General features: G+C 41.9%; 3 protein-coding genes across 5 annotated transcripts in view; 1 reads left to right on the top strand and 2 right to left on the bottom strand.

Moving 5' to 3' along the window:
- Positions 1-220: 220 nt before the first annotated feature.
- LOC119706933 (acyl-coenzyme A synthetase ACSM3, mitochondrial-like) lies at positions 221-12,886 on the bottom strand. 3 transcript variants are annotated; one of them, XM_038151208.1, is made up of 16 exons: positions 12,550-12,886; positions 10,621-10,655; positions 8,493-8,498; positions 8,043-8,308; positions 7,052-7,262; positions 6,396-6,603; positions 5,850-5,993; positions 5,281-5,437; positions 4,743-4,822; positions 3,934-4,057; positions 3,129-3,209; positions 2,898-2,999; positions 1,850-1,977; positions 1,651-1,750; positions 921-1,040; positions 221-514 (listed from the first exon to the last, which is right to left on the bottom strand). In XM_038151208.1, exons 4-16 carry the CDS (start codon positions 8,241-8,243, stop codon positions 428-430), a joined length of 1,743 nt encoding a protein of 580 aa, XP_038007136.1. In that variant the 5' UTR covers positions 8,244-8,308; positions 8,493-8,498; positions 10,621-10,655; positions 12,550-12,886; the 3' UTR covers positions 221-427. The 3 variants fall into 3 exon arrangements, with proteins under 3 accessions (XP_038007136.1, XP_038007135.1, XP_038007134.1); XM_038151207.1 differs by lacking the exons at positions 8,493-8,498; positions 10,621-10,655; XM_038151206.1 differs by lacking the exons at positions 8,493-8,498; positions 10,621-10,655 and having other exon boundaries at positions 12,616-12,886.
- Positions 12,887-13,038: 152 nt separating this feature from the next.
- The window catches only part of LOC119706937 (acyl-coenzyme A synthetase ACSM4, mitochondrial-like), a 15,163-nt gene continuing 2,878 nt past the window's right edge, over positions 13,039-25,323 (bottom strand). Inside the window, exons 2-14 of the mRNA XM_038151211.1 lie at positions 21,589-21,854; positions 20,605-20,815; positions 19,953-20,160; positions 18,963-19,106; positions 18,257-18,413; positions 17,619-17,698; positions 16,533-16,656; positions 16,149-16,229; positions 15,918-16,019; positions 15,113-15,240; positions 14,914-15,013; positions 14,130-14,249; positions 13,039-13,487 (exon numbers count right to left, since the gene is read on the bottom strand). Of these exons, the coding sequence (XP_038007139.1) occupies positions 13,401-13,487; positions 14,130-14,249; positions 14,914-15,013; positions 15,113-15,240; positions 15,918-16,019; positions 16,149-16,229; positions 16,533-16,656; positions 17,619-17,698; positions 18,257-18,413; positions 18,963-19,106; positions 19,953-20,160; positions 20,605-20,815; positions 21,589-21,789 (1,743 nt within the window). The 5' untranslated portion in view covers positions 21,790-21,854 and the 3' untranslated portion in view covers positions 13,039-13,400. The remainder of the gene's footprint in view (positions 13,488-14,129; positions 14,250-14,913; positions 15,014-15,112; positions 15,241-15,917; positions 16,020-16,148; positions 16,230-16,532; positions 16,657-17,618; positions 17,699-18,256; positions 18,414-18,962; positions 19,107-19,952; positions 20,161-20,604; positions 20,816-21,588; positions 21,855-25,323) is intronic.
- PDILT (protein disulfide isomerase like, testis expressed) overlaps positions 24,727-25,323 on the top strand; it is a 23,495-nt gene continuing 22,898 nt past the window's right edge. Inside the window, exon 1 of the mRNA XM_038151209.1 lies at positions 24,727-25,274. Coding sequence (XP_038007137.1) covers positions 25,076-25,274 — 199 coding nt within the window. The 5' untranslated portion in view covers positions 24,727-25,075. The remainder of the gene's footprint in view (positions 25,275-25,323) is intronic.

Below are 25,323 nucleotides of genomic sequence, written 5' to 3'. Positions count from 1 at the left end.
TTGTTAATTGTGCGTCATTTGCACCTTAACCCAAAGCATTTTGGGTCTTCTTTTGCCTCAATTTTAACCATTTAAGTACATCACAAATTCATCTTGATGAAGAGAAGCATTAAAAACAATTTTTTTTCCTTTCCATTCTGAAAGAATTTGAGGATGTTACAGTGGTAGTTAATGACAAGAATATATCAATGTGCTGCTGATACCCACCACAAGACAAAGATTATTTTTATTAACTTCTCTTTTATTTGTATGTATCTAAGAGTTGTAGTTACACTTAGTTTGAGTGTTTTCTACTTCTTTCGCAGTTTGTTTTTCACAATGTTTCCACATGTTCTGGGTCATAAACATGTGCCATGTTTGATGTGTTATAGCTGATACACGTAGTAGAATATTTCTCTCCTTGTTTTCCAGATCACTCTTGCTCTTTTTATACTTTTGCCCACTCCTTGCCCCTTAGAACATTTCTCTGGATTTTTCCAGTAACTGTCTTTGGCAGCTCCTTAACAAACTCCACCTGAAAGGCAAAAATATATCCTTATTAAATTCCCAGCTGAAGGAAAGACACATTTTCATTATGGTTGGGGATAAAAGGATGGGAAGCTGCAGATCCAGGGCTGGGATGATGTAATGCTGACTGAATACCTTGCCATTTGAGCTGCTGTGAAAACCCCAGTACTCCATGAAAGAAAGACTGGGCCCTCATGAAGTAAAATTTCATGACCATTGCCTCCCATTGGGTCCATTCTAGAACACACTGCCAGCCCAAGGCCACAGCTGCAACAGACCCTGTCATCTACTTTTATTTTATCTAACTCTGCTTGGAGTGTTTTCAGAAAGCTGTTGAAGAAGAGCTGAGGCAGGACCAAAAATGCTCAGTTTCTGGGACAATGAGAGAACCTATCATTTTGGGCTGTACTTACCTTCCTTGGATACTTGTATGGTGCAGTTACCTTCTTGACATGTTGTTGAAGTTCAAGAGCTAGTTTTTTTTGATCATGTGATACATAAGCAGGAGCTAAAACAACGAAAGCTTTGACCACCTGTGCCACAAAAAGGAAGGGACTCCATTAACTTCCAGAGGTGGCAATAAAGGAATACATTTGTTGTGAAAAGTGAATGTCAAAATTCAGAATGCCAAAATTTGATCTTTTTCTTTAATTTTCCTTTTCATTAGCTGTTTGTTATCAACTACTGGGCTATGAAGGACCCATTCTGGAGCAGAGGATTTTTTCCATATTTCCAGCTTTTTTTTTTTTTTTCTTAACATTATATCCTAATAAAGCTGAAAATCTTTGACTCTGTTGCTCAAAGAAATGTTGAAAAAGTAGAAAATAGAAACAAAAAATTAAACACTCTGGATGTCATTGCTACAGTGCACCAGTGACAAAACAAGAAATAATCAAAATTTCATTACTTAGACAAAAACATGTTTTTAGTAGTCTGAAAAGCTAAACTATTTTCCCACATGAAAACCTGCAAAGAAATAATTCTGATATTGTAAGATCTGTCAAGGTATGGATTTAAAAAATTTAGCCTGTCTATTTAAAAAATATGCAACCTATTGAATTCCAGGGAAGCCTAGTACATATAAGGAAGTTCATACTTAGTAGAAAGGATATTTCTTTTACATTTTTGCCTAGTTTGTTTTACCTCCCCTCGCACTGGGTCAGGACTGCTGACAACAGCCGCCTCCACGACTGCTGGGTGCTCTATCAATGCACTCTCCACTTCAAAGGGGCCAATGCGGTACCTGGGGAGCACAAAGACAGCTCAGCCCAGCAGCACGCACCAGTCCTTTGGGCTTTCCAGGCTGCATTTCATCAGGCAAATCTAAAAGGAAATGCCTTACCCAGCAGAGTTAATGATATCATCAGCTCTTCCAACAAACCAGATATATCCCTCTTCATCCTTAACGCCTCTGTCCCCGGTGAGATAAAAATCTCCACACAGAGTGGAAGCAGTTTTCTCTGGATTATCCTGGCAACAATCAAACATTTCAGAAAAGGTATCTGATTATTAGTGAATTGTAATGCATTTCCTTAGCAGTGGTGCAAAAATGGACAAAAATATTTTTTTCAGTTGTTCTCAAAATAATTGTGTTCAGTATTGTTTCATATTTTCAACTAAAAAGCCATGTTAATTAGAAGTTCAATGCCTGAAGTATGTGACAGGTGGAAAAGAGCACTACACACTAAAGAATGTATGTAGAGATTTCTGTTCTAGAGAGAAATGGTTGTGCTCTATCAAAATGCCCATCCATCACAGTAAATGTGTAACCCACCAAAATGTACAACCCACTTTGTTCAGGGAAATGATTTATCATTGCAAGTGGTTGCCACAATAACCTCCTGACAAAAGAAATTTTTTACCCTTAACTGGTGGGACCAAAACTCAAATAAGGTCACCTGCAGGAAAAACTTCATTATTTGCATTGACCTATAGGATCTCTACATCCAGTGTAACCTCTTGGTTACACAGGAAAACACATTAACAACAGAAGACAGAGTGAAAACCAGAAGCTAATGTATTGAACTTGTAGAAGTTTCCTATCCCCTAGTGAGCAATTACTTTTTACAAGTTGTTGTTTGAGGGTGCTACAAATATCCAAATATTATGGGGGTTCAGAAAAGGATTAAAAACATAGATAGGTCCCCCAAAGCTTATTCATTCTGGTAGTTCAGTTGCAGGGGAGAATATCATTAAGTTTGCCTGAGTCTACTGTTTTCTGAAGAATGTCCTGCACCTCAGCATCACCACACACTGATCAGGCTCAAAGTCCTCACGTAACCCAGTGAGACTTTCTGAGGATCCTGCATGGAATTCTGCTCCTGGCAGACCTTTGCCCTGGGTCTCTCCCGAGTCCCTCAGCAGACACAGACACAGCAAGTCAGGCTCACCAAGTACTCGGAGAACAGACAGAAGGGTCGTGTGGGTTTCACCCGGACAGCAATGGTGCCCTCTTCTCCTGCAGGCACAACAGCCCCATGGTCATCTACGATCTGCAGAAAGGACAGACACAGCAGGGGTGCTTTGATCAGCTCAGAGGAACATCTGCTGCAGCTCAGTACAGGGCACACAAGGGATGCAGACAGCACTGCCTTACAGTTCTACCCACAGCTGCCTCATACCTGCACATCATAAGGGGGAACAGGCTTTCCCAAAGATCCAGGTTTAATTTTCGTTCCTTTCAGATTGGCACAGATTGCCACCTGCAGAATAGATTTTTAAAATATTTTTTAAAAATTGTTACAACATCTTGTAAATTTTATTATTGTTTGCATTAGGCACCTTTCCATGACTTTGTTGTGACAAGGGCTGAATGGGGACCAAAGCGCTGTGGTTTTTTGAGAACATCAGAGGGGTTGAGAGGCATTTCAGGTCAGACCTGTGAGAGCTTTGTTTTGTTGAGTCTGAGCCAGTGGGTTGTCCTGCTAACACTTGACTTTTATTTTGCAGGATTATTATTACAGATCTTGTTTCAATATTGGAACAATTCATTTGGGACCATTTCAAGGGCAAAATGAGAGAAAGCCTGAGATCTGGCTCTTAATAGTTTTGTTAATGTTCACTTACAGAGAAGTCTAGGATGTGAGCTGGTTTAATATTTGCCATTAAAAACTCAGACAGGCCAAATTGATAGCTGAAGCAAATTATGTTTTCAGGGTTTTTTTGAAATAAAGATGACAAAGGGATCTCCTACAACTTATTTGATCAGAAGTGTCTCTGGCATGGTTTTTGCAGGGGTCTAAAGCATTAGAATATGCAACCTGCTGATTCTGGAACTGTATAATCGTAATTATGCAAAGTATTTTTTTGGTTTTTTTTTAAATCATATCAATGATTCTAACCTTTTCCATTGCTTTATCAAGGACATCGTGGCTCTGGTAGTCTTACCTTTGAATGGGTATACTACAAGAGTTAATGCAAACGTACTGTTTCGGTCTGGCCATATCCTTCATGGATATCCACCCCTGTCTGGTTTTTCCACTGTGCATACACTTCAGGATTGAGTGCTTCCCCTCCAGTTACACAGTGCTTCAGACTCAGGAACTTGTAGCTTGAGAGAAACAGCAAATGAAATAATTCTCTTAACTCCTAAAATGAGCAGTGAGCAACCTTAACTAAACAGACTTCCTCAGCTTTCCAAGTACACCTAAGACTGAAGGAAAGCCTGAATAGGATGACAGACCCTGAGCTCTCTACTAAAGCCTGGTTGCCTTTTGGTAGGATAAAAGACCTATATGACAAGAATGAGTACCTTACCACAGATGTGAAAACTCCTTGCAAACCACTTCTCACAAGCTGGGTATTTCACAGAGTAACAAACCAGGAAGAACAGCTGCCAAATAAGTCTCAGCATGTGGAACTCCTCTAACTGCTCCCTTCATTCTTAAACATATGAGAACAACTCCATGGTGCACCACTAACTCCCTGATCCAATACTGCCTAAAACATTGACTTAAATTGAACTGTGAAGCCTAAGCTCAGAAGAAGTGACAGCTTAAAAAAATCTCCTTTCCCTCCTCTGTGCTGTCTATTCAAAGACCCAGTCCTGAAGCACAAGTAGCCTATGGTGTGGCTAATTCTCATATTTGAAAACGAAGAGCTTTCTTTACTGAGTGCAAGCTTTGCTAATTAGGTTTCCTTGAACAGAAAAAGAGAATGAAGGCACCTAAGGAAGAAGTAAGCATGCAGAGCTGTCCCAGCATTATACCCCAGCCTCTCTCCCTTCCCTGCTGTACCTGCTCATATCATGTTGGACCAGCATGCGGAACCCGGTGGGAGCTGTGCAGAAGGTGGTGATGGGATATTTTGAGAGAGTCTAGAAAAAATAGGAAATTATTGTGCTGAAAAGAAAGTGTAATGCTGGGTCTGACCTTGTGAATGTGCAGGTGATTAACACAATTTACATGCCCAAATGTCTGCAAGATGAAAACCCTAAAATTCTGTACCAGGCAGTCCAACTCCTGCATAATATGGAACTTTCTGTCCAACAGAAGTCACTCATGTAAATGAAGGACCAGTGAGAGCAGTAGTTCAAATTAAGGTTTTTTTGGGGGGTTTTCCAAGGTGTCTGTGTCCCAGGCTCAAGCCTAATTGGTGATAAGGAACTATACCACAACTTTTCCAGTATTATTCTTGGGAAAGTCAAGGTTTCTGCCCCACACAAGAGGCCAATGTTGAGGAGAATCATCCAGCTGAGTGGTTTTGAAAAAGATCTGGGAAGAGGAATAGGCATTCTGGTAGCTTTGGATTGCTTGGGATGTGGAGATTACTCACCTCTGCAATAATTTCTGGTTGAAACTGTGGCAAATTGTGTACAAAGACACAGGATCCACAGATCCATGGTGAAAAAACACTGCCGTAGGCTGATTTTGCCCAGCCAGTATCAGAGGTATTCCACATTACATCTGAAGGAGTCAAGTTCAGCCAGCGCCTGATGAAAAAACAGAGATGAAAAAAACTTTCAGGGAAAGCAAATCAGTACCAAGCCACAGATTTAACTTTTAAGATATAATGAAATGGCCCAAGATTGCTTTGGTTCTTAGGAAAGGTTGACTCAACATGAGAGCGCTGGACTTCCTCTGGTGTGGTTGTAGGGACGCTTTCCTTATTGCTCCTCTGCTTTCAGCCCTGCAAGTGACACAGCTCTGCACATAATGATCTCAACTGGGCCTTCAAGATGGTTTTAATGACAAGGGTTTTACCATGAGAGAGGAAAGATGAAGAAGGTGCAAATCCTACAGTCATGAAATGCCTACATTTACTGGAATGTTATGGCCTCATGCTCAGTTTAATGCTGATCACAGCACTTAATCAGGACCCTGGGAGGAACTGCAAGATAATACCTGCCAGTGGTTGCAAATCCAATGCCGTAACTGCTGTAGGAATGCAGCACCATTTTTGGGAAGCCTGTAGTTCCGCTGGTAAAATACACAAGCATTGGGTCTTGACTCCTTGTCTTGACACATTTATGGTCAGCAGATGCAACCCTTAAGAAGAAATTATGAATTCTGGTCACTACATGTAGTTTTCCACCAGGGAAGCAGTATTTTTAATGTTTAGGAGCTCAACAGGAAAGCTGCCCCAAATTATATGATCTTACTAAATCCATTATATATTACAGGGAAAAGCTGGAGAATACATTTTGCCTGTCACATTGACTCTGAATCACAAGGCTGAGGAGCAAGAAGAAGCTGAAGGACCTGAACTTGGGTCCCAAAACCTGGGTTGCATGAATCTGTACTTAATGCAGTGTAATTACAGTGCTGCAAGTGGACAGAAAAGTAATTAATTTGTATTTTGAAAATTACCCCCATGACTCAGCAACGTCACCTGACTGATACAGCTCCCTTTGCCTCAGAGAACAGGAAAGAAAAGAGCTGGATACTCACGCAAGGAGTTCTTTGAGGTTCAGCCACCCATCTCTGCTCCCTTGGCCTACAATGAGTTTACTTTTTAGGAACTGGCTGCCAGGCAGGACAGATTCCACTGCAGGTGCCAGCGTGTCATTGGTAACAATGCACTTGGCTTTTGAAGCCTGGAGTCGGTATAAGATGTCTTTGGCAGTTAATTGAGATGTTCCTGGAAAAAAGACAATTCCTGGAAAAAAAGCAAGAAGCAATTGAGAAAACTCAGCATTTCCCAAAACTACGTGATTATGTTTCTCTGTTGATGCTGATTTCATCCATCATGGATGTTTACCAGTTTAAAAGCAGAGCAAAATAGATTGATTGAATTATTAATGACACTAATTATAGAAGTTCTTCCATTATAAATTCAGCTCCTTTCCAATGTATGTGGTCAAGTTCGGCCTTTGGTGGCAGCCATTCAGCCCTCACTGGCTTCACCTGAAGATGCCATTTGACTGGACCATGTCTGCCCTGTGCTTCCTGTGTGGGTGCTGCCAATTCTCCTTCTAGGCAAAAGATCAGTCATAGAAGTCCCAACAGAATATTCCTGTTTGCATTTTCTTCACCCTAATCTAACACATGTCTTGTAGGCTCTGTTTGCTTTCTGTCTGCACCCCACAAGTCCGTGAGTCACTCACCTGCTCGCATGCAGGCCACATTCAGGAGCCACCACTCAGGAACACGAGGCAGAATTGCTACAATTCTGTCTCCTCTCTGCAAACCACAGGCCTCAGAAAGGACATTGGCCACCTTCCTGGACAGAGAGCCCAGCTCCTCAAAGCTCCACTTCACCTCCTCTCCCTTATCATTGACCCACCAAAAAGCTGGATTTGCTGGTTTTTTTCCATCCTTCAACACATGAGAAGACATTAAAATAAGAAAAACTTTTACAGGTTTCACTTCAATACAAAATAACTCTAAACTAAGCAAATAATCCTTGGCAATCACTCTCTTAGGGCACCTGTATTTGTGATAAACAAAATAAAATAGTGCTTTCCACTCTGCAGCCAATTCTGCCCAGTACCCATGAGGAAAATGCATTTGTATTGTCTGAGATTCTTTCCACTGTGTCCTCGTTTTGGCTGGAATAGAGTCAATTTTCTTACTATGTCCTGGTAAAGTGCTGTGGTTCATGAATTTAGGATCAGTGTAGTGTTGATAACACACTGATGTTTTAGTTGTTGCTAAGCAGTGCTTACTGTAAGTCAAGGACTTTCCAGTTTCCCACAGTCTGACAACAAAGAGGTGAACAAGAAGCTGGGAGAGATCATGGACATGATCAGCTGACCTGAACTGCCTGATGAGATAGTCCACATCACAGGAGGTCCTGCTCAGTTTATAACCTGGGAGGAATTTTGGTGGGAGGTGTTTGGAAATGGGCTGGGCATCAATCAGTGGTCAGTGAGCTACTACTGCCACTAATATGATGATGATGATTATTATATTTCAATTCTTAAACTGTTTGTTCCTCAACCTATAGGTTTTACCTTTTTTGCTCCTGATTCTCCTCCCCATCCCACTGGATGTGTGTGTATGTGTGTTTGTGAGATCCAGGGGCTCTGTGGTTCTTAGTTGACAGCTGGGGTTAAACTACAATTCAATGTCTATAAAATAAAAGACAAATACTACCTTTTCCAGTTGTGTCCACTCATCTAAGACATCACTTGCAAAGTTGAAATATTCCGGCAGTTCCTTTTTACCCTGGTTTATAGATTCATAATGGGAAACAATCTGAGATGTAAGAAGCCTGTTGTGTCCATGGAATGTTCTGGAAGGTGATCTGAGAATCCACAAACACTGAGGAATCCAGGATTTAAGAAATGTTCTCATGATAAATGACGTTTTCTCAGATGGTGAGGGGAAGGAATCAGGCGCACATCTAAGGAATCAGACACCTGGAATGAAAGAAAAGACATTTAAGCGAATCCAGTTATTGGATGCTGTCCCATGTATGATGTTGGATACATGAATGCAAAGCAGATTGAATAAATAGGTTGTTTACACACATCCTCATTTTATCTCATGTTACCTGTATTTTTGTGATGTGAGTATTTAACATTATGGTATACAGAAGGAATAAGCACAGTCATCTTCAGATTAATAAAATTAGCAGAGTTGTTGCTATGAATCTTGCAACAAAAACAACAACTGTGGAATCTCATCCTGCTGGAATAATGGTGGTTTAACCTCAGTAGCATAGGCAGGGGGCATCAACCTGAGGCCATGAGAAACAGGACGCTGAAAAAAGGACACCTAGCCAGGTCATGGCAAGAACAGCGGGGTCATGGGAGCCAATATGTTAATAGAACTATCCTATATTTGGTCAGGTTTCTGGTTCTTGTTCTCAGTTGGTTTGGTACCTTTTACAAATAAGGTCATGTTCCAAGTTTGAGCTCCTGATTGGACCCTTGCCCTCAGAAGATCCCTATACCTTGTGGTGTCTGCCACACCCTCACCCTCCCCTTTGGATCTTGCCCCTGGACTCTCCAGTTTCTAAATTTGTTGTTTTGTATTAAAGTTTTGATTTTTCGGGCAAGACCATCGTTCCCATCCCCTTTTTTGCCAGTTCCCCCGGCCAAATCAAACTAGGGGTCGCAGCGAGCAAAGACTACAATAACTGGCGCCCGAACAGGTATCTTGTATTGAGGGATCTTCTGTTTGATTTCGCTGGGTTTTGCCAATCATTAGGACCTTTATTTTTTCTCCACTGTGGATTAAATTGGCAGGCCTGACATGGTTACAAGCAACCCTTGCAGTCAGATCTTTTGGATGCATGCCTGAAAAAGCAGGTAAGTGGAGAAAAGAGACACTTACTCTTGCTGTTCCTACGCCAACCAGGTGGGCATACCCCACCTAATCCTGATTATTATGGGAATAAGACTGTCAACACTAGACAGTGACATATATGATAACTTAAATTTTTTTCTTAGCAGTCCACAGAAGAAAGGCCCAAAATTGTGAATTGAAAAACCTCCTAAAATGGCTGTTTTGGAACTTTCCAGCGACTGTAGCCAGTAGCGCCGTGCCAGGCTCTGCCGCAGCCAGGGCCCTGCACTCGCCTGCCCGCCAGGCACTGCCCAGCCCGGCCACCGCTGCCTTGCCAGCTGCAGCCCATGCGACAGGCCCGCCTGCTGCTGGCTCGGCCCCGCACAGCGCTGCGGAAAACCACACAGACTTGGAATTTTCTCTGCGGGATTTTGGAATTTTGTGGGTGTCATGCTTTATCACCTAGCTACCAGGGGACCCTCTTGTGGTGTGTCTGCTGCCTGCTTTCCACGTGATTCTCAAAACACTCAAAGCCAAAGAGCCCCCACTCCCGGCGCTCGGCCCCTCCCTGGTCTTGCTGGTGTGGCAGGAATCCGGGGGGTCCGGGGCCGCTCTGCCATGCAGGGTCCCTTCCCAAATGGAGACTTCTTTTAACCCCTCTCACCCTGGGGATGGAACTTGAGGGCAGAACCTGTCCCAGACACTGGAAGCAGTGCAAATCGCAACCCCTGCCCCTTCGTGTTCCTTCCCCCGTTGCCCCGCAGACTGCCCTAAAATGGACTATGACTTGAGTTACTCAGCTACCCTGTATCCCCTTCTGCCTCCTCTGCTCAGGATCCTCTGCTCAGGATCCCCCCTGCCTTCCCTGCTCCTTCACCACCCCAGCCTCTCTCCTGTTCATCTGAATATCCTGTTGTATTACCTGCTAACCACCCTCCCAACGTCTATGCCACCAGAGGCACCATGTTGCCTCAACGTTCCCCCTTCAACTCCACCCCCACCACTCCTGACTACAACTCCCAGCATGCCTCGGGCCACGCCCCTCAGGGGGACCCGAGCCACGCCCACCATGGTGCTGGAAGTGCTGCTCTCCAAAATGGCTGTGCCCGTGTCCTCATGTCAGTGAGCGTGGCAGAGAACAAGCTCTGCCTTCACCCATCCAGCAATAACAACACTGTGCTTGCATCCTCCCCCTCCTCAGAAGAAAACCTAATCCCTTCTAGAGCCAGTGATTCTGTTGATCCATGGCAGAAGAGCCAGACGAGTATGGTAAAGAGCAGAAGGGGAAGGGCTGGTCCTGCATGGAAACCTCTAGCCTATAGGGAAATACAAAGACTATGTAAGGCTGCCAAAAACTATGGAAAGGATTTCCCTTTCTTGAACAGTCTAATGCAAGCTACTTTCACTGCATATCTTTTAACCCCTCATTACTTAAAACAAGCAATGACTGTGCTGCTGTCTCCAGCTGAATTCACCCTGTGGGAAAGGGGGTGGAAGAGATGGTTAAATCAATTGTTCCTTTACTGTGCTGAAGACCAGGTACAGGCAGTGCTAACACTAGAACACTCAGCTGGGGAGGGAGCACATACACAGCCCCATGATTAGGCTGCAAACCTCCCAAAACCAGTGCTTGATGATAAAAATGCAGCAAGGAAAGCACTCATGCAAATACCTGATGGTAACACACCTGCTCCAGACTCTGTAGATATAAAGCAAAAGCCAAGTAAACCATGCATAAAGCTAAAGTTTTGGCTCCCCTTCCCCCCTTTGGCCAGAATCATGCACAAGCAATTGTTTATCATTATATGGGCAATATACTTATTGCAGCTGCAAATGATCCATCTTTACATTCAAATTTGAAAGCCACCATCACAGCAATCCAACAAGCAGGACTGACCATTGCAGAAGAAAAGATATAGCAAACATCACCCTAGAAATATTTGGGACTTAAAATTCTCTCTCAGACTGTTACAAGCTATTAATTGGGTTAAGACTTTGCTAAAGATCATTAATGAAGATTTAGCTCTGTTGTTTGTTTGCTACAAGCATTTTTAATTTGGTAACTGATTCTGCTTATTTTACAGGTATCATTGAGAGAGCTGAAAATTCATTCCTAGAGACAGTTACTAATGATCAGTTATACTCCTTCCTTGAAACTTTTTATTCTTTCTCAGAAACAGCATCCCTATTTTGTCATGCATGTACATTCTCATTCTTCTTTGCCAAGATTGCTAACAGAAGGTGATAAACAAACCAACACACAGGGCATGTAGTGACACACATTGTTACTACATGCCCTGACTGCCAAAAATATTCTCTGCTGTCTATTGGGGCAGGAGTAAATCCTACAGGGCTTCACAGTTTACAAATTTGACAAGGCAATGTGACCTATTATGTGTCTTTTGGCTGCTTTAAATGTATACATGTTTCCATAGACAGATTCTCGGGAGCAGTCTTTGCCTCTGCTCACATAGCTGAAACAGCAAAAGGTGTTATTAAACATTTCCTACAAGCATTTTCAACTCTAGGCATCCCACAAGAAATAAAAGCAGATAACGGGCCTGCCTATGTCTTTTCCCCTTGTCCCATGTCTTCAGTTGTAGCTGGTTATTCTCACATTTTGATGTGAGCATTGGTCACATTTTATTCCTCAAGAAAAGTTACTTATTTAACATTGGAACTATTGCCTTATTCTTTAGTAGAACCTTAAACAGTAATATTTAATCTGCCCATCAGGCAAATGAGTTCAAATACACAGAGCTTAACACAACCTAATCTTTTCAGTGGTGTCTGCCAACATAAACAATCTGGATGCAGGTTTTTCCCCCCAGAGAGATATTTTGTCAAAAGCAGCAGAAATTTGTGGTGTTCTTCACAATCCTTGAACATTGTGGCAGAGAAACACTGACCACTTGTAAAAATAATCCTTAAACACTTAGGAAGATGTTTCTCCTTTCTCAGTCTCCTCTAATTCTCTGATTTAGCTGTAACTTGCATATTTCAGAGCATTACAATGACAAAATCTACACAATAGCCTATGAGAGAAAGAGGAGGGACATAATATTTAGGAATATTTAGGGAAATGATATTCAAGACTGAGAAGATGAAACACATCTGGAGTTAGGGATTCCCAAGTGCTCTACAAAAATATCCACCAAGAAGATTGTGAGAAACTTCAAGTTTTTAACACTTTCTCTCTTGCAAATGTAGAGGTGAAAATGAAGACAGAAGACTGAGGAAAAGACCCAGCAATGGCAAAGTTCTCAGAATGAGAAGTGAGACTCAAAAATTATTATTTCTGGTTTAATACCATTTGCTTTGCTCAGTGATCATCAACACGAAGAGTGCAGATAAATAACATTTTCCTCACCTTTCTGCTGTGGACAGGAGAGATCAGGAGCTGCTGGGGGAGATCCTCTTCATTCATTCCACTCACGTGTTAGGACATGTTTCCAATAAGAGGCACTGTAAGGATCAGCTGTTCCCTGGAGATGTGAAACCTGGAAACTCCTTCATAAAGGTTTTGGAGTGAAACTCTTCTGACTTTATTGCTCACCTCTTCTGGAGTAACAAGAAGAGAATGTGGCACAAAACAGACCAAGCAGCAGAACTCTTTCAGTGGAGTAACTTTTTCTTGTAATCATTTACACATTTGTTAATTGTGCATAATTTGCACCTTAACCTAAAGAACTATTTCCTCCAGTTTAACCATTTAAGTACATCACAAATTCATCTTGATGAAGAGAAGCATTAAAAAGAGATGCATTTTTCCTTCCACTTTGAAAGAATTTGAGAATGTTACAGTGGTAGGTTTTGGATGTTAATTAATTGCTGATACCCACCTCAGGACAAACATATCTTCTCATTAATTTCTAATTTATTTGTAATTGTCAAAGCCTTTTGGTTTCAACCATTTTTTTAAGGAAGATGTTTACACAAATTGCAGTAAAAAAATTAGACCTCTGTATGCACCTGAGTCTTTCTCCCAGTCCACACTTTGAATCACTTGCAGTTCCTTCCTTCTGAAAATTTGTAGGTTGATGGCAAAGGTGGTTCCAATACCACATATCTTCAAGAATGTTTTCTCCTTTTTCTTCCACAGTTTGTTTTTCCTGATGTTCTCGTTCTGCTTTGGGTCATGACAACCTGCTCTGTGTCTTGTGTTATGGTACACATGAGGGAGAATTTCTCTCCTCGTTTTCCAGATCACTCTTGCTCTTTTTATACCTTTGCCCACTCTTTGTTCTTTAGAACCTTTCTCTGGATTTTCCCAGTAGCTGTCTTTGGCAGATCCTGAACAAACTCCACCTGAAAGGCAAAAATGTTCCCTGTAGACAAATAACTTGTGGGTAGTTGTCCAGGTCAACAAAAGATTGTGAAAATACTTTTAGCACGGGATAGTTGGGGATAAACAGATGGGAAGCTGCACAACCAGGGCTGGAATGGTGAAATTCCTTACTACACCTTGTAGCTACTGCGCAGACAGTACTTGCAGGGAGATGTACCACGATCTCTAGGAGCTGAGTGCTCCAGCTTTCAGGACAGGGAGTTACTGGTGTCTTTCCTAGTGAGGAGAGATGTATTCTAGCCCACTGATACTAGCAGAAACTTTTGCTTTGATTTCACTGTCTGTCAGAGGAGAGCTCTAGGTAGAACTGGTTAGAAGGAATCCCTTGCCATTTGAGCTGCTGTGAAAACCCCAGTACTCCATGAAAGAAAGACTGGGCCCTCATGAAGTAAAATTTCATGACCATTGCCTCCCATTGGGTCCATTCTAGCACACACTGCCAGCCCAAGGTCACAGCTGCAACAGACCCTGTCATCTACTTTTATTTTATCTAACTCTGCTTGGGGTGTTTTCAGAAAGCTGTTGAAGAAGAGCTGAGGCAGGACCAAAAATGCTCAGTTTCTGGGACAATGAGAGAACCTATCATTTTGGGCTGTACTTACCTTCCTTGGATACTTGTATGGTGCAGTTACCTTCTTGACATGTTGTTGAAGCTCATGAATTAATTTTTCTGGATCATGTGATACATAAGCAGGAGCTAAAACAACGAAAGCTTTGACCACCTGTGCCACAAAAAGGAAGGGACTCCATTAACTTCCAGAGGTGGCAATAAAGGAATACATTTGTTGTGAAAAGTGAATGTCAAAATTCAGAATGACAAATCTTTTTCTTTAATTTTCCTTTTCATTAGCTGTTTGTTATCAACTACAGGGCTATGAAGGACCCATTCTGGAGCAGAGAATGTTTTGCTATTTTCCAGCTTTTTTTAAACTTTGTACATTATTAAACTTTCAAAAAGTTCAAGTACAGAAAATAAAGAGAGATTAAAATCTTTCTCAATTGCTTAAAGAAATGTTGCAAAGTTGGAAAAATATAAAGCAAAAATTCAACACTGTGTATATCATTGTCACTATATGCTCAGTGGTAAATGAGAAATCATTGTCACCATATGCTTAGTGGTAAATAAGAAATAATCAAAATTTTATTGCTTAGACTAAAAGAACACATGATTAGTTTGAAAACCAAATTTTTTTCCCCACATAAAACCCAGCGAAGAAATAATTCTGAAATTGTAAGATCTGTCAATGTATGGATTTTTAAGGTGTTTATGCCCACCTAATTTCAAAAGTCTGCAACACTGAATTCCAGGGAAGCCTAGTACATATAAGGAAGTTGATACCTAGTAGAAAGGATATTTCTTTTACATTTTTGCCAAGTGTGTTTTACCTCCCCTCGCACTGGGTCAGGACTGCTGACAACAGCCGCCTCCACGACTGCTGGGTGCTCTATCAATGCACTCTCCACTTCAAAGGGGCCAATGCGGTACCTGGGGAGCACAAAGACAGCTCAGCCCAGCAGCACGCACCAGTCCTTTGGGCTTTCCAGGCTGCATTTCATCAGGCAAATCTAAAAGGAAATGCCTTACCCAGCAGAGTTAATGATATCATCAGCTCTTCCAACAAACCAGATATATCCCTCTTCATCCTTAACGCCTCTGTCCCCGGTGAGATAAAAATCTCCTCGCACAGAGGCAGCAGTTTTCTCTGGATTATCCTGGCAACAATCAAACATTTCAGAAAAGGTATCTGATTATTAGTGAATTGTAATGCATTTCCTTAGCAGTGATGCTAAAAATGAACAAAAAATTGTACCCAAAATGAGCGTGTTCAATACTGCTTTATATTTTCACTGAGGTGTTACTACCTCAGAGCTATATGATCCTCTACATGTGACGAGTTTGTGTTGTAGCTTGTGTTTGTGCTGTTGATCTAGTGCACATGTTGTGTGTGATAGGCGTCTGTACAAAGGTTTCTCTGACTCAAGTGCCTGAAGGAATGGGAGTCCCTCTGACAGTGGTATGAGGGAACAAAATACCTGTGCCTTGGAAAGCCTCCCTGAGCTTCTGATGTATAAGAGTAGAATTTATGGGCTATCCTTCAATAATGCTTAAACAAAGATAGGAATGGAATAGAGGGAAAAGATTGATGCTCTGAACATGAAGTGCATGGCAGGTATCTGGAACAAGGTATCCCCTGGCTCATGTTGCATTTTGAAGCTACACTCTGCCAGTCAGTCTGTTCCTGAAACTATGCACTGATCAGGCTCAAAGTCCTCACGTAACCCAGTGAGACTTTCTGAGGATCCTGCATGGAATTCTGCTCCTGGCAGACCTTTGCCCTGGGTCTCTCTTGAGTCCCTCAGCAGACACAGACACAGCAAGTCAGGCTCACCAAGTACTCGGAGAACAGACAGAAGGGTCGTGTGGGTTTCACCCGGACAGCAATGGTGCCCTCTTCTCCTGCAGGCACAACAGCCCCATGGTCATCTACGATCTGCAGAAAGGACAGACACAGCAGGGGTGCTTTGATCAGCTCAGAGGAACATCTGCTGCAGCTCAGTACAGGGCACACAAGGGATGCAGACAGCACTGCCTTACAGTTCTACCCACAGCTGCCTCATACCTGCACATCATAAGGGGGAACAGCTTTTCCCAAAGATCCAGGTTTAATTTTCGTTCCTTTCAGATTGGCACAGATTGTCACCTACAGAATAGATTTTTTTAAGATTTTTTAAAAATTGTTACAACATCTTGTAAATTTTACTATTGTTTGCATTAGACAGGACTCCTCTTTGTGACTTTGTTGTGACAAGGGCTGAATGGGGACCAAAGCGCTGTGGTTCTCAAGAACATCAGAGTCTGGGATGTCAGCTGCTTTAATATTTTTCATTAAAACCTCACACAGGACAAATTGATACCCAGAGCAAATAATCTATTTTAGTTTTGCTTTTGAGGTAAAGATGGTGAAGGGTTTTACTACCCCTATTTACATTTATTGCAAACCTACTGTTTCGGTCTGGCCATATCCTTCATTGATATCCACCCCTGTCTGGATTTTCCACTTCGCCAACACTTCAGGATTGAGTGCTTCCCCTCCAGTTACACAGTGCTTCAGACTTGGGAACTTGTAGCTTGAGAGGAACAGCAAATGAAATAATTTTCTTAACTCTTGCAAAGAACAGTAAATAGACTTAACCGAACAGCCTCCCTCAGCTTTCCAAGGAAGTACACCTAAAACTTCACAAGCTCCTTTGGAAATGACAATCATCATCCTGTTATGCACACCTTGACTAGAATCCTAGTCTGCTTGAGTTGCCACTGAAGATGATGTGGTTTATCTCTGTGGCAATACAAGTAGGTTTTTCTGCTGAAAAATGCATGAGCAAAAGTGTTTCCTTAGGAGAGCTGACATAAAAGGAGGAATCTGAACAAGCACATCAGATGTGTGTGGAAAGATCAGTTATGTGCCAACATCTAAGATCAGATATAACACAGAGAATTTTATACAGCAAAAGGAAGGATGAATAGATACACAGAGCCTGAGCTCTCTGCTAAAGCTGGGTTGGCTTTTGGTAGGATGAAAGAGCTATGTGACAGCAGTGAGTACCTTACCAAAGATGTGAAAACTCCTTGCAAACCACTTCTCACAAGCTGGGTATTTCACAGAGTAACAAACCAGGAAGAACAGCTGCCAAATAAATCTCAGCATGTGGAACTCCTCTAACTGCTCCCTTCATTCTTAAACATATGAGAACAACTCCATGGTGCACCAGTAACTCCCTGATCCAATGCTGCCTAAAACATTGACTTAAATTGAACTGTGAAGCCTAAGCTCAGAGGAAGTGACAGCTTAAAAAAAAAACTCCTTTCCCTCCTCTGTGCTGTCTATTCAAAGACCCAGTCCTGAAGCACAAGTAGCCTATGGTGTGGCTAATTCTCATATTTCAAAATGGAGAGCTTTCTTTACTGAGTGCAAGCTTTGCTAATTAGGTTTCCTTGAACAGAAAAAGAGAATGAAGGCACCTAAGGAAGAAGTAAGCATGCAGAGCTGTCCCAGCATTATACCCCAGCCTCCCTCCCCTCCCTGCTGTACCTGCTCACATCATATTTGACCAGCATGAGGAAGGCGGTGGGAGCCGTGCAGAAGGTGGTGATGGGATATCTTGAGAGAGTCTAGAAAAAAATAGGAAATTATTGTGCTGAAAAGAAAGTGTAATGCTGGGTCTGACCTTGTGAATGTGCAGATGATTAACAAAAGAGGCCAATTTTGAGTGGCATCAATCAGCTGATTGGTTTAAAGTGCCTTAAGGGAGGAATAGGCACTCTGGCAACTCACTGAAAATTCTGGAAAACAGAGCCTTATTTGAGATTTATGCCATATTCTGCATACTGGCCCATACTCAGCCTGCCCCCAGGGCAAATGGAAGTCCATACCTGAAGTAAGGTTTAGATTCAATATTGGGCAATACAGCAGTGATCCCAAGATCTTTATATCCTGCATCTTTATCCAATTGTCCTCTACACTCGAACCATGACACATGGCCTAACCAGGCTGGAAAACACTTGTTCCTTGAGCTTAATAGGCACCAAATGGAGGGATGATTCCTTTCAATGTGGGAAGTACTATTGCTGCTGCTACTAAGCAGTGGTACCCATGGACTGGAGCTCAGTTTGTTTCCTTCACTTTTGAGAAATGGAAATAAATATCACAGTATAAAATGTTAAGCTTACCTCTGCAATAACTTCTGGTTTAAACTGTGGCATATTGTGTACAAAGACACAGGATCCACAGATCCATGGTGCAAAAACACTGCTCCAAGCTGCTTTTACCCAGCCAGTATCGGAGGTATTCCACATTACATCTGAAGGAGTCAAGTTCAACCAATACCTGATGAAAAAGCAGAGATGAAAGAAATGCTGCAGAGAATGTGAGAGACTCAGGCCCAGGTCACAGCAGGAGGCTTTCATTAGAAGATGTGGTGTCAGCAAGTGGGGCTCTGTAGAAAGTTTGAGAGAGTTTAAGAGTCTTAAATATTCTCTGATTTCTCTTCCTTCCCTTCTGCTTAATATTTTGAGCATTTATTTTTCTTGTGAGCAGTTCAAAACAGCTTTGTCTTGAGTTGCAGAATCTGGATCTAGAGCAGAACCCAAACAGATCGTCTGGAATACGCTTTCCCTATATGGTGCAATTGAGACATCAGCTAAGTCACAGCTCATTTCTTCAGGAAACTAAACAAGTTATTTCTCTGGACCCTTGATCACCAGCTTCCAACTCAGAATGCTTTGGGAAAAGTATCCTTTAACTTTCAAGATGAAGAAGGTGCAAATCCTACCGTCATGAAATGCCTACATTTACTGGAATGTTATGGTCTTGTGTTCAGTTTAATGCTGATCACAGCACTTAATCAGGACCCTGGGAGGAACTGCAAGGTAATACCTGCCACTGACTGCAAATCCAATGCCGTAACTGCTGTGGGAATGCAGCACCATTTTTGGGAAGCCCGTAGTTCCACTGGTAAAATAGATCAGCATTGGGTCTTGACTCCTTGTCTTGACACACTGATGGTCAGCAGATGCAACCCTTCAGAAGAAATTATATATTCCAGTCACTACATGCAGTTTTCCACCACAGCAACAGCATTTTTATAGTTTAGAAGTTCAACAGGAAAGCTGCCCCAAAGTGAATGATCTCACTAAATAAGTGGTAACACAAGTAAGAACAGTTAGAGAACACATTTTGCTTGTAACAAGTATGCCCTGTATGCCAAAGCTTTTAAGATATGAGCACCTACAGAATATTTCAGTGACTTGGTCTGCAACTGTTTTAGCAAGGGCATTCCAGGTGCTGATTATGGAACAGCAGCCAGAAATCAGTGTCTGCCTCACACAAGCAAAAACCAACCCCCAAATTGAAATCTATAAGTAAGGTTATTACACCAAGTACATTGATCTTATTACAAATAGTAGATCATTAATGTTCAAGAGACTGATGGACAATTCAGATCTTCTGAGCTACCAGGATAGTATAGGGAAGAAAGAACTGAGCACCAAGAGATGGCAATGGGTATTTTCCATTTAATCAAGAGGCATTAGAATGGGCTCCAGCAGACAAGCTCATAACAATTGTTTCGAACTCTATGAACTTGTCTGGCGATCACAGTAGAAGAAGAGAGCTTCTAAAAACTGGCAGGCTGCTAAGTGAAGCTGAAGGACATGAAATAAGCTCCCAAAATCTGGATTGGATGAACCTCTACCAGTATAATCACAAAACAGTGAGGTGACAGAGGGGAGCAAAAATGTAATTCATTTCTATTTTGTATTCATTTTCATTTGTAATTCATTTGTAATTCACGACTCAGCAATGTCACCTGACTGATACAGCTCCCTTTGCCTCAAAGAATGGGTAAGAAAAGAGCTGGATACTCACGCAAGGAGTTCTTTGAGGTTCAGCCACCCATCCCTGCTCCCTTGGCCTACAATGAGTTTACTTTTCAGGAACTGGCTGCCAGGCAGGACAGATTCCACTGCAGGTGCCAGCGTGTCATTGGTAACAATGCACTTGGCTTTTGAAGCCTGGAGTCGGTATAAGATGTCTTTGGCTGTTAATTGAGATGTTCCTGGAATAAGGACAATTCCTGGAAAAAAGCAAGAAGCAATTGAGAAAACTCAGCATTTCCCAAAACTACGTGATTATGTTTCTCTGTTGATGCTGATTTCATCCATCATGGATGTTTACCAGTTTAAAAGCAGAGCAAAATAGATTGATTGAATTATTAATGACACTAATTATAGAAGTTCTTCCATTATAAATTCAGCTCCTTTCCAATGTATGTGGTCAAGTTTGGCCTTTGGTGGCAGCCATTCAGCCCTCACTGGCTTCACCTGAAGATGCCATTTGACTGGACCATGTCTGCCCTGTGCTTCCTGTGTGAGTGCTGCCAATTCTTCTAGGCAAAAGATCAGTCGTAGAGGTCCCAACAGAATATTCCTGTTTGCATTTTCTTCACCCTAATCTAACACATGTCTTGTAGGCTCTGTTTGCTTTCTGTCTGCACCCCACAAGTCCGTGAGTCACTCACCTGCTCGCATGCAGGCCACATTCAGGAGCCACCACTCAGGAACACGAGGCAGAATTGCTACAATCCTGTCTCCTCTCTGCAAACCACAGGCCTCAGAAAGGACATTGGCCACCTTCCTGGACAGAGTGCCCAGCTCCGCAAAGCTCCACTTCACCTCCTCTCCCTTATCATTGACCCACCAAAAAGCTGGATTTGCTGTTTTTTTCCCATCCTTCAACACATGAGAAGACATTAAGATAAGAAAAACTTTTACAGGTTTCACTTCAATATAAATCATCCTTGGCAACTCCTCTTTTAGAGAGATACCCGTCTTTCTGACAAAAAAAAAATAAATTATGCCAGTAATATCCAGTACCCATTAATAAAATTGTACCATCTGAGATTTGTTCCACGATGTCCTGGTTTTGACTGGGATAGAGTAAGCACTGCTTAGCAACAACTAAGTCAAGGACTTTCCAGGTTTTCACACTCTGCCAACAAGTTGGTGCATGAAAATCTGGGAGAGATCACAGACAGGACAGCTGACCTGAACTGTCCAAAGGGATATTCCAACCACAGGAGGTCCTGCTCAGTTTATACCCTGGTGGGAAGTTGGTTGAGAGGTGCCAGTTGCTGTTTGGGGACAGGCTGGGTGTAGATCAGTGAGCAGTGGGCAATTGTGTTGTGCATCATTCATCTTTCCTGGGTTTTCTTTGCTCCTCTCTCTTTTTGTTATTTCCCTTTTCATCACTACTATTTATACTAAAACGTCTACAATAGTGATAATTATTATTAATATTCTTTTTATTACTATATTTTACTTCAATTCTTAAACTGTTTGTTCCTCAACCCATAGGTTTTACCTGTTTTGCTCCTGATTCTCCTCCCCATCCCATAGGATGTGTGTGTATGTGTGTTTGTGAGATCCAGGGGCTCTGTGGTTCTTAGTTGACAGCTGGGGTTAAACTACAATTCAATGTCTATAAAATAAAAGACAAATACTACCTTTTCCAGTCGTGCCCACTCATCTAAGACATCACTTGCAAAGTTGAAATATTCCGGCAGTTCCTTTTTACCCTGGTTTATAGATTCATAATGGGAAATAATCTGAGATGTAAGAAGCCTGTTGTGTCCATGGAATGTTCTGGAAGGTGATCTGAGAATCCACAAACACTGAGGAATCCAGGATTTAAGAAATGTTCTCATGATAAATGATGTTTTCTCAGATGGTGAGGGGAAGGAATCAGGTGTACATCTAGGGAATCAGTCACCTGGAATGAAAGAAAAGACATTTAAAACCCGACAGTTATTGGATGCTGTCTAGTTTCTGATGCTGGATGAACTAATAGAAACCAGCTTGAATAAATAGGTTGTTTGAACATATCCATGTTTTCCCTATTATTTTATGTTCCTCCTTTTCTTGTAAAGGGATTGTGCACTGCTTTTCATTAGAATATTTGTCCTTTACTTTGTCAGCTGATGAATGACCCTCCTATCTCATCTCTAAAATTTCACTTGCCAGTCCTTTTCTCAATATCTGTGTCTAGATCCCTGTAAATTTTATGTTACTTTTCCTGCTTACAGAAATAAAATACCACTACCTTTGAAGTGTTTTAGGAGACGATCACCTTGACTTAAAACTGTCTCTATAATTATGTTATGCCCTAAACCTGCACTAGATGGCGAGTCACACTGAATTTATGCACCAATAAAACTGATGAATCTCTGATTTATTTTCTTATGAATTCTATTTTCTTTGAGGGCATGGAATAAACAGAAAATAGACAGTAGGTGAGCAAAGGTGAAGTGCCAAAGACTTCCATTTGCTTTGCACTTCAGCTGAAGTGTGCAGCTTGGGAAAAGATACATGTTGTAAAATAAACTTGCAAAGAAAGTGCCAACCTTTCCAGTTTCTCCTAGTCTTTCCTACACAACATACAGGTACATGTGGAAGAGACAGAATGGATAATGCCACAGGTATTTAAAGCCCAACACTGAAAGTCAAGAAAACTGGATTTTCACTTACAGGAGCTGAATCATCAGATAAACTTGTTTTGAGTGTAATTAAGTCCTTAAGGATGTACCCATATATCTAAGGAAATTTTTCCCCAATTATATGAAATCAGCTTTGCTTTTAAACTTTTTTGTGCCATAATGTTATCTTTATTTAACAGCCAGCAGTATATATCTGTATTCTCCCAGGAATTCTATGCAGTTACTTTCACCTTTGCATTATTTATTGCAAGTGTAGGTGTAGTGAGAGCTTCCAGTGCTCAATGCCAATAAATAACAGTAACAGGCATCACTCTGAAATCACTGTATTTGTGAGGCAAACCAGAGAAATTGACACAGAAGATGCACATGTCAGGCATGTCTCGATGGCTCTTGGCCATATATTTGACAGGGTGTGAGTGGTAACTAAGCAGAAGGCTCTAGAATATTATTGATCCTGAATCCAGTGTTTCCTGCTGACTGGACTGTGACTTCTGCAGAGGGCAGATTTTCCACATTTCTCAAACTATAAAGCACAAAAAGAAAGCCAAAGCTAGCTAACGCTGATGAATAAATGCACAGAATGTGATCTTATCTGCTCTGTGCCTAAAAGAAAACATTGTTCTCCCCCAGTTCAGTTCCACTAAATCTCACTCCTTCCTCATTGCAAATCTGTCCTGGCAGGATGGACTGTTGCTTGATCCTCCTTTTCCTGCAGTTTCCTCTCAGTACATAGAGGTTATAAACCCTCTCCACGATGGAGCCTGTTTCCTGGTAGGAGGTTTCCAGGAGGGATTTCAGTTGATGGCTATTTGTTTTAGTGGCAGGCAGGGGAAACCAGCTCTCTTAGTAAATAGTTTTGTCATCCTACCTTTGTTCTGGGAGCCTTAGGCTGTGTTCTGAGCTTAAATGCTGCCAGCCCAACTCAAACAGGCCTTGTTGGTTTTAACCTGCAATTCTGAGAGATGCTTTTTAACCTTACTAGTATGTTGCTTGAAAGACATCTTTGAAAAGGAGCTGTTATGAAGAGAAAGAGACCACAAAGTCAAATGGGGGACTCTTATCTTTCTGCTTCTTTTTCTCCTTTAGTACCTGATTGCTGAATCTGTATTTATGTGTGATCTTATCTTGCAAGCAGCCTGAATACACAGCTCCTGATTTCATTAGGCACGCTCAGCAAGTACTAATGGAATACATCTCAAGGTGCATTACAACACAAAGCTTTTTGAGCCTGATAGAAAAGAGTTTGCTGGAAACCCAGCCCCATTCACAGCAGGCATAAATACAGAATAAATTGCAGCAATATGCTCCCCCCTTCACCCACTGAAAATGGAGGCTACCACATCAACCCCCACTATGAGCATTCCTTCTTTTTAGTGGTGCCTTCCTGAATAAAAAGTCTGCTAAAAGCACAAGGAGCAAAGAATCACTTGCTACTCCTCAAGAAGAAGAAAGAATCATTATTGAAGGAATTTCTTCTTGTTTCTGCTAATCCAGACCCACCTGTTGCCAAGTCAGCTCTGTCCTTTGTGCCACTGAAATACTCTGTCCTTTGTGCCTGGTCTCCTCTACCATCTACAGCTTTGGGGGTAAAGTTCACAAATTTCATCAGAGTTTAAGGGTCAAATATATTTCTACTACAACTACAGACTGGCAGATGTTTACAGAAACAATTCCATAGTAAATTGAAGGAATTCCAGAATCTCAATATTTCTGTAAGATATTTTTTTAAATGTTCTGAAAGGGCTGTCTAGGGAGGTCTTATAGTTCACATGCACAGCTGATAGCAATCCTCAGGATGAATTGGTACATTTAGCCCTTGCATTTATTGCACAGAAAACTGTGTTACCACTGAAAACCAATGGCAAAATCTTCTGGTTTAACCCACAAAGTAGTATCTTACTTGAGCTACAACTTGGCCCTTAAGTACAGAGGGAAGCCTCACAGACATCAAAGAGTACAGACATTAAAATTACCTGTGCAAAGAAATGAGAGATTTCCCCTGACTTCAGCACACTCTCAGTCCCACAATTAGTAGATCCATAAGTGCAAGAGACAAGCAAACATTAGGCAGAGGAGCAGCCCTCAAATACTGTCCCAGGTACCTGAGCTGCTGCTTGGTTTGCAACCCTGACAAGAGAAGGGTGTCTAATTACACCAGCACACTTGGAATCCACTGGTGCTTCTGCAGGCAAGTGTTTCCTCCTGTGCTCTCTCAGCCTTCTCCCGGGTTGTTTATTTTCAGACACAGTAAACCCAACTTCCCCATACTTCTTCACTACTTCTCCACACCCCCCAACCCCAACTAAAGGTGGGGAAGTACTTTACTAATTTAATCTTCCCATGGAAAGGTGCAGTTGGCTCCACTGGTGGAAGACTTATCAACCTTATCAACCTCTTGGTTTGGCTGATATAGCTGCAGACATTTGAGCAGCAAACCCTACTGCTTAATGCTCCTTTTCTTCTTTCTTTCTCAGTATCTGGATAAAGGCAGGACAGGATGAAGACACATCCATTTTCCTTTCTTCTATTGTTGTTTCTCACAAGCTTCCTGGCAACAGACAGCATAAGCCCAAATGAAGCAAAGCCAAAGAAAACCAAGCTCCCCAAAATAAAGAAGGAGAACCACGTCCTCTTGCTGAAAAAGAGCAACTTTGACAGAGCATTGAAGGAAACCAAATACCTCCTGGTGAAGTTCTGTGAGTATCAATTTCCCCTCCCTTACCCTGGTGGCTCTGCAGAGAATGG

This window comes from Motacilla alba, chromosome 14 (genome assembly GCF_015832195.1).
Source record: "Motacilla alba alba isolate MOTALB_02 chromosome 14, Motacilla_alba_V1.0_pri, whole genome shotgun sequence".
Classification (NCBI taxonomy): Eukaryota; Metazoa; Chordata; class Aves; order Passeriformes; family Motacillidae; genus Motacilla; species Motacilla alba.
Note: the sequence above shows the minus strand (reverse complement) of the source record. Positions and strands in the feature narration are given on the sequence as shown.